Source organism: Ascaphus truei, chromosome 3 (genome assembly GCF_040206685.1).
Source record: "Ascaphus truei isolate aAscTru1 chromosome 3, aAscTru1.hap1, whole genome shotgun sequence".
Classification (NCBI taxonomy): domain Eukaryota; kingdom Metazoa; phylum Chordata; class Amphibia; order Anura; family Ascaphidae; genus Ascaphus; species Ascaphus truei.
Genome location: NC_134485.1, coordinates 374918107 through 374925932, shown reverse-complemented (window position 1 = coordinate 374925932; position 7826 = coordinate 374918107). Strand labels below are relative to the sequence as shown.

Sequence of the window (7826 nt, the reverse complement as noted above, 5' to 3'; positions counted from 1 at the left end):
GGTGGTCATGCCCGGAGATACAGAGGTTCTGGACCATAATCCAGATGCTTCTCTGAGAGACCTCGGGGCTTCTCTTCCCCCTGGACCCTTTGACCTTTGTGCTGAGCAAACCTATTGGCGACCTTCCCCCGCCACTATCCAGGTTGGTTTCATCCATCCTCACTGCGGCCAAATGCTCAGTCGCGGCGGCCTGGAAGCAGATCAACACTCCTGCTAGAAGCACGGTAAAAGAAGGATAGACGAAGTAATGTCTATGGAGAGACTAACGGCTATGCTCCACAAAAAAATGCCACAGTTCTGGAACACCTAGGGCCCCTGGATCGGACCGCTTGGCCTGGGCCTGCATTAGGTCTGGAGAAAGTGAACGCCAGCGGGCGAAGCGGTTGGAGACGGAGACCACCGACAACCCCTCCCTCCTTCTCCCGCCCTACCCCCTCCCTGTCTGTTTGCCTCCCCCTCCCTCCCCGCCTCTTTCTTCCTTTCTGTTTCTTTAAAGGTGAACTCTATTGGCCAACACCTCGCCGTATCCAGTTTAGTTAAGTTATGTTGTCATGTGCTTATGACCTCACTGTACCCATGCCAGTGTGTGTTGTTACCAATAAAAAAGATTGATTTAGAAAAGACATTAAGGAATTAGAGAGAGTATACAGAAGAGCTACCAAATTAAGTAAGGGGATGGACAATCTGACTTATGAGGAGAGGCTAGCTAAATTAGATTTATTTACATTAGAAAAGAGGCGATATGAGAACTATATACAAATATTTTTGGGGACAGTACAAGGGGCTTTCAAAATAACTATTCACCCCAAGGGAAGTACAAAGGACAAAAGGGTCATCCCTTAAGGTTGGAGATAAGGAGTTTACACCAGCAACAAAGGAGATGGTTCTTTACAGTAAGGGCAGTTAAAATGTGGAATTTATTACCCATAGAGACTGTGATGACAGATACAATAGATTTGTTAAAAAAAAAGGTTTGGCATCTTTTTAGAAAGGAAATGTATACAGGGATATACAGTACCAAATAAGTAAACATGGGAAGGATGTTGATCCAGGGAGTAAACTGATTGCCAATTCTTGGATTGCATTTTTCCCCTTAAGAGATATCATTGGATGATATTTAACTGGGGCTTTTTGTTTGTCTTCCTTTGGATCAATATTCTGTAAGTACAGATGTAGGATAAAGTATCTGTCGCCTAAATTTAGCATATGTTGAACTTGATGGGCGCAGGTCTTTTTTCAACCTCATCTACTGTACTATGTAACTCTGTGTTGGAGCAAAGGGACAACCGGAGAGGGACAGAAATAACCCGAGAGGCATCTGCAGCTCGTAAATATCCAGTTTAAGTCATATGTAACTTGTGACATCCAATTTCACAAAGGGCTTTTTAATATGCTTGGTATTTAATGGAACATCATTACACATAACTGCAGTCACAAAGGGTAAGCCATACACAAATCCATCTTGTCAAGAACTAATGTGCTATGCAGGTCATTCAGTAGATAAGGATTTGTCAAAGAAAAGTAAATCTCAGTTAATGTAGGAACATCATTTTATTATTAGGTTCTGATGTGTTCTGACTTTTGTATCTATGAATTATCTTACATGTTTCTCTTTGCCAAGCAGATGATTTACCTGTTGTAGCTTGTAAAGTAAGTGACCCAGTTGCTTAAACCCTTTTCCAGCCAGAAGGACTATCTACGCATTGCCTTGCATTGTGTTGTTGGTCTCCTGTCGGTGAAAGAGTTCAGGCAACTGCAATTACTATTATTCTTTTAAATCAAACCTATTACATAGCTTTATCTGCTGAAGTTTGCTTAATCTCAAATACATTTCCAAGGAGAGGAACACGATTTCTTCATAATATGCATATTAGAGTATATATATGTAAACAAAACCGTTTAGGAATCAAACTGATGAAACAGGAAACCAGAGAATGTAGTGTCATCATTCCCATCCGCATAAAGACCATTGTTCCCATCAACATCTTGCAGCCAAACTTCATCCCCTTTGTTGAGTTTTAAAACTGAAGACCCAGAAGCTTGGTTAGTGCTGGAACCATAAACATGATACATGTATTGCACAATCTTCTCATTATGTCTAAGGGAAATATGTACATTTTTAGAATACACTGTAATTTGGTAGGTTATAAAATAAAGACCATGTACCGGAGCTCTGAATTTACCAGTTGTTGTATCATATATATTTTGTTCATTGTAAAAGACTTTTGCAAATTTAATTGGTGCGTTAGTAGGTGGGGAGGAGGAGACAAGTCCAACATGAAAAGCAAAGGGATTCTTGTAAGATTGGATGATTCCTTTGGTCCCTGGTTCACCTGGAGGACCTGGAGTGCCTGGAGGACCTGCTTTACCTGGAGGTCCGAGAAGTCCTCTTTCTCCAAACAGACCTAAAAAGCAACAACAGACAAAAGCACATAAATTGAACAACTTTGCTGGTTTTATATTGACAAGGAGGGGAGCGCAGGGACATCTGTCTGTGGCCTTTCGGAGGATGGGGACACAAGCAGGCAGTCCAAACCCAGAACTTAGGCCCCGGCAGAAGTCAGGTGCAACTACTGTTATTGGCCGACTGGCTGTGCCCCCCTCCAAGTAGGGCCCGGACAGACCCTGCACCACGGGTAGGACCCATGGGGGAGGAGGCAGATTAAGTTAAGTTGTTTCCCTATTTCTAAGAATAACTACACAGTGTACGTATCAATGCAAACAAACGTTTACTTTGACTCAATGCACCATTTTCTGCTTTGCGGTTGCATTAAACCAGTTAGCAGATTTGGCACAGATTGATAAGCAGAAAGATTTGTACAACCCACAACCTGTTTGATGCAGAATAAATCAAGAAACAATAATGCACAGAGATGCAAAATTCCCTTGTACAATACTATCACAAGAAATTGCATTTGAATGATCAGATCCATGAGATTTGTATGTTGAGAAATACATTTTGCAGCAGTAACTCTTGAGAAGTGTTAATACAGGTAAACCCTGTTATAACGCACCTCGTTATACCGCGATTCGGTTATAACGCGGTTTTCCCGTGGCTCCCGTTTAAAAAAAAAATAATAATTTTACATTTAAATTTTTTTTTTTTGCACACTGCACACACTGCACACACTCTCACTGCACACACTGCACACACTCTCACTGCACACAATCTCACTGCACACACTGCACACACAATGCTCACTGCACACACACTGCTCACTGCACACACACTGCTCATTGCTCACACTGCACACACTGCTCACACTGCTCATTGCTCACACTGCACACACTGACACACTGCTCATTGCTCACACTGCACACTGACACACACTGCTCATTGCTCACACTGCACACACTGACACACTGCTCATTGCTCACACTGCACACACTGACACACTGCTCATTGCTCACACTGCACACACACTGCACACTGTACACACACTGACACACACTGCACACTGCACACACACTGCTCACACTGACACACTGTACACTGCACACACACGCACGCACGCGCACGCACACGCACACACACACACACAAAGCAAGGTAACCCAACCTCTGCGGTGCCTCTTCAACATTAACCCCCTCACAGCCAGGGGAAAGGGTGAACGTATCATGGTCCCCCACCTCCACCAGTGCCGCGTATATAACATGTAATTAGCAGGTAATTCATAGTAATTACCCCCCACCCCACTCACCTTTCATAGTGGCGATCACATAATACATTGTGTCCGAGGGTCTGCTCTGTGTCCCCCCTCCCCGTGTCCGAGCGTCCGGTGTGTCCCCCTCCCCTCTCACTGCCTGTGTGCTCCTGTGTCAGTGCCCTGGATGAGCCCCCGCAGTATGCCCGGGCTGTGTGTGTGTCGGTGCCCTGGATGAGCCCCCGCAGTATGCCCGGGCTGTGTGTGTGTCGGTGCCCTGGATGTGCCCCGCAGTGTGCCCGGGCTGTGTGGGCTGGTGGGATGGCCCGGTGCAGCGTGGGGGGGCAGGTAGGTGGGGGTAGGTTGGTGGTACGGCCCGGGGCGGAGGGTGGGACGTCATTGTGCTGTGGGGGGGTGGCGGGGCCCTGCGCTGCGGCGGAGTGGCAAGATGACCCTGCGCTACGGCGGGCCCTGTACTGCTGCATGAGGGCCCTGTGCTGCGGCGAGGGGGGGTTAAGCCAGGACCGGAGGGGCATCCCCCCTCCCATCTCCTGTCCCGCGGTGACAGGTTGAAGCCGGGACCGGGGGGGCATCCCCCCTCCCATCTCCTGTCCCGCGGTGACAGGTTGAAGCCGGGACCGGAGGGGCATCCCCCCTCCCATCTCCTGTCACGCGGTGACAGGTTGAAGCTGGGACCGGAGGGGCATCCCCCCTCCCATCTCCTGTCCCGCGGTGACAGGTTGAAGCCGGGACCGGAGGGGCATCCCCCCTCCCATCTCCTGTCACGCGGTGACAGGTTGAAGCCGGGACCGGAGGGGCATCCCCCCTCCCATCTCCTGTCCCGCGGTGACAGGTTGAAGCCGGGACTGGAGGGGCATCCCCCCTCCCATCTCCTGTCACGCGGTGACAGGGTGAAGCCGGGACCGGAGGGGCATCCCCCCTCCCATCTCCTGTCACGCGGTGACAGGTTGAAGCCGGGACCGGAGGGGCATCCCCCCTTCCATCTCCTGTCCCGCGTCCTGTCACGCGGTGACAGGGGGAAGCGGGGACCGGAGGGACATCCCCCCTCCCATCTCCTGTCCCGCGGGGTGAATATGTGCTAATGCGGCGGCCATTTTTTTCCCGCGACCCCGTTACTAACGCGGTAGTCTCGGGGTGGACCCCGAGGACCGCGTTATAACGGGGTTTACCTGTATATAACTTAAAGTGCACGTATAATGTTTAATTACGATGTCTTTTGTTTATATATGTAGCCATGGCTGGTCCAGACTATACTTTCTGCCTCTTGTCACGCAAGTCCTAGTAGCTACAGGCAGTGTCAGGCTATCCTGTGGGTTTACCACCCCCCCCTCATACAACCTCCTTGAGTGGCAGGAGTGGAGATGAGGCGTGGTCTGTGAGTTAGAATCCGTGTGCAGCCCAGGTCCCCTCCCCTTCTGCACTAAGGAGGAGGCAATTCAAATTATAGTTAGTCCAGCTCTACCCCTCCTGTGGTGGAGACATGGAGTCCAGCTCTCCCCCTCATGGGGTAGAGACGTGAAGCTCTGAGTCTCTCTTGGCTGGGAGAGAGAGAGAGAGACAGGCCTTCAGCCCCTTCTGGGGTTGATTGCCCTGCCCCCCTCCCCCCCCCCCAAGATCTGAATAGAGCATAAGGCCTCAAGACTGCTAGAAGGCCGGTACCATCAAAAGATGATGCATATGCTGTAATATCAACTGCCGTGGCTGCCTCAATAAAGAATCCTTTTTATATACCGCTGCCTAAGTAACAGTCTATAGGGTCGGGGTATGCTTGAGAGAATACTGTCATGGTGGGGACTGTCTCCAGCCATGCTGGAGCCTGCTATGACTAGAGGCGCTGACACAATGAGAAGAGCCTGAAGGATCACCAAAAGCCTGTCCTGTTTCCTCTTACCATCGCGGAAGCTCATCTCTCCTGGACCCTCACAGGTAACAAGCACCAATACACATGTAGCAATAGCAAGATCTCTCTAGGGGGGAAGGAAGCAGAGCTACATATAGAACACACCAGGTGTTCCCTGCACTCCAAATGAATACAAGAGAATTAATGATGCTAAAAATGCTTTTGTGTATTATTGAGCAAAGAACATAAAACAACAATATGTACACGCAATACTATTGTATATCATTGGGCAAAGAACACGTAACAACAATATGCAAACGTAAGTTACTGGAAGGGGAGGAGGGGTAGTGAGGAAAGGGGGATGTGATATCACTAATCAAGTGAGGGTATGATAAAGAAACTTCCAACGAGGAAGGATGTTGGTGTAGGAAGAAGCGGAGGGCTTAGCCCGTGCACCCACAGCGTACTTATATCAGTATCACAACTATACACACGGTGTGTGCGGTCTATACAACATACAACATACTTTCTGTCTTTTGTTTATAGTTTTAAGTGCACCAAAGCTGCTAAGTAACCAGGACATCTGCTGGGGATATCTCTCCTAATCCTGGACCCAGCCATGTACACACCTGCTCTCACCCATGCCTCCCTGCCACCTCTTCCCCTGCTAATGGTGTTAACTTATCTGATTTAATACTGACTAACCTTAAAACTCGCCTCACAAATCAAGCATCCCAATAGCATGTACTCATGGCTATTGTCTCACACCCACAGTCACTCATACCAAGCATTGGGGCCAAGCACTGCCATCTACTGCACTTATTCTCTCACCTGCTGTCTCTGTAACTCTTTCAACATACCACTTAGATTGTAATCTCTTCAGGGCAGAGATTTCCTTTCCTATTGTCTGATTATGCTGCGCTTATTGTATTGTTATAATTCCCTGTACTGTATTCTTTGTGAAGCGCTGAGTACTTTTGGTGCTATATAAATAAAGATACACACTCTTTTCAATGTGTTTTTAGTACATACCCTGTTCCCCTTTTTCTCCTGGTTGTCCCTCTTTCCCATCTCTTCCTGCAGGTCCGTGCTGCCCATTAATTCCTGGTGTGCCAGGAATGCCAGGTATACCAGCGGTACAGTATTTGTGTTTGTCATCTGCCAGCTCACCACTCCCGGTGTGCCACTCTCTCGCCAACAAGATCAAGACAAGGAGAGTAAAAATCCCCATCTAAAAATCCAATCAAATATTGTTATCACTGAACATGAGCTTTGTCTGCTACTTTTTACAAAACGTGCAAAATATATACCCATTGCCTATGCTTACTCTTTAATACACTTAAAGTTAGTGATACATTTGAATTATTTTACATATGATTTTGGTTATGTGATATACATTCACTTTATTGCAGATTAGATTTTAAATCTCGTTATGAACTAGAAAATAAATATTATTTTTTACATTATTTCATGTATTACTTTATTGGGCTGATTTGTCCATTTGAAGCACACGCTGAGTTACAGTATATCACTTTAATACAAAAGAAGCGTACTTTTCTAGGGATTGGAAATAGTGGACTCAATAATAATAATAATAATAATAATAATAATAATAATAATAAATCCTAATTTATTGAGAGAATACCATTTAAATATCTGGATATTGAGTGATTTCAGTGCATTCTAATATAATGGACTAGATTATATTCCAAAATACTATACTGTCATAATGATACTGAGCAGAACGCAGGGCGCTTAGCATTGCGCTACATTAACACTAAGCAACAAATCAAAACAATAACTTTAGTGAAATACACAATATTTTTTACTTACCATCTGCCTTTATCTGCTTGGACTTGTACAGATAATACACTTCTGATGGGCACAGTGGCACTGTTCTTTGAGCTTTATAGCTGTTTTATGTTTCAGATCATTAACTCTGTAAGGCTATTTTGAAGCTGCAATTTTAATAGTAGATCCACAGTTGAATAAAAATCCTGGCTGACTAAAGAAATAGTTAATATTTACTTTAGAAGTTGTGTATTTAAATTACAAATTATACAGGGACAATCCTGCTGTAACTTTTAATACGGTTTCTGGAGCACTAGTTAGTGGGGATGTGCCGAGCATTTTGGCTTCACCAGGGATCAGTTCTTAAAGATTTACATCTGCAAAACTGGGGGCGATCTGTGCAAAAATGGACCAGATTTACCATAGAAAAAAAAATCATAGCCTTCTATCAGATTTGTGGCGTTCTATAAGAGGAGTTACAGATGCAGCGGCCATTATTTTAACAAATCACGCGGTGTATACCTCGGAAT

General features: G+C 46.0%; 1 protein-coding gene across 1 annotated transcript; it reads right to left on the bottom strand.

The window, feature by feature from the left end:
* Positions 1 to 1369: 1369 nt before the first annotated feature.
* LOC142491157 (adiponectin-like) lies at positions 1370 to 7477 on the bottom strand. Its single transcript, XM_075593443.1, has 3 exons — positions 7339 to 7477; positions 6538 to 6736; positions 1370 to 2405 (listed from the first exon to the last, which is right to left on the bottom strand). Exons 1-3 carry the CDS (start codon positions 7339 to 7341, stop codon positions 1900 to 1902), a joined length of 708 nt encoding a protein of 235 aa, XP_075449558.1. The 5' UTR covers positions 7342 to 7477; the 3' UTR covers positions 1370 to 1899.
* Positions 7478 to 7826: the final 349 nt, after the last annotated feature.

Coding starts and splice junctions, on each gene's coding strand:
- LOC142491157 (XM_075593443.1), bottom strand. Junction 2,406..6,537: donor AGGAGAAAAAGGGGAACAGG/GTATGTACTAAA, acceptor GTTGCTTTTTAG/GTCTGTTTGGAGAAAGAGGA.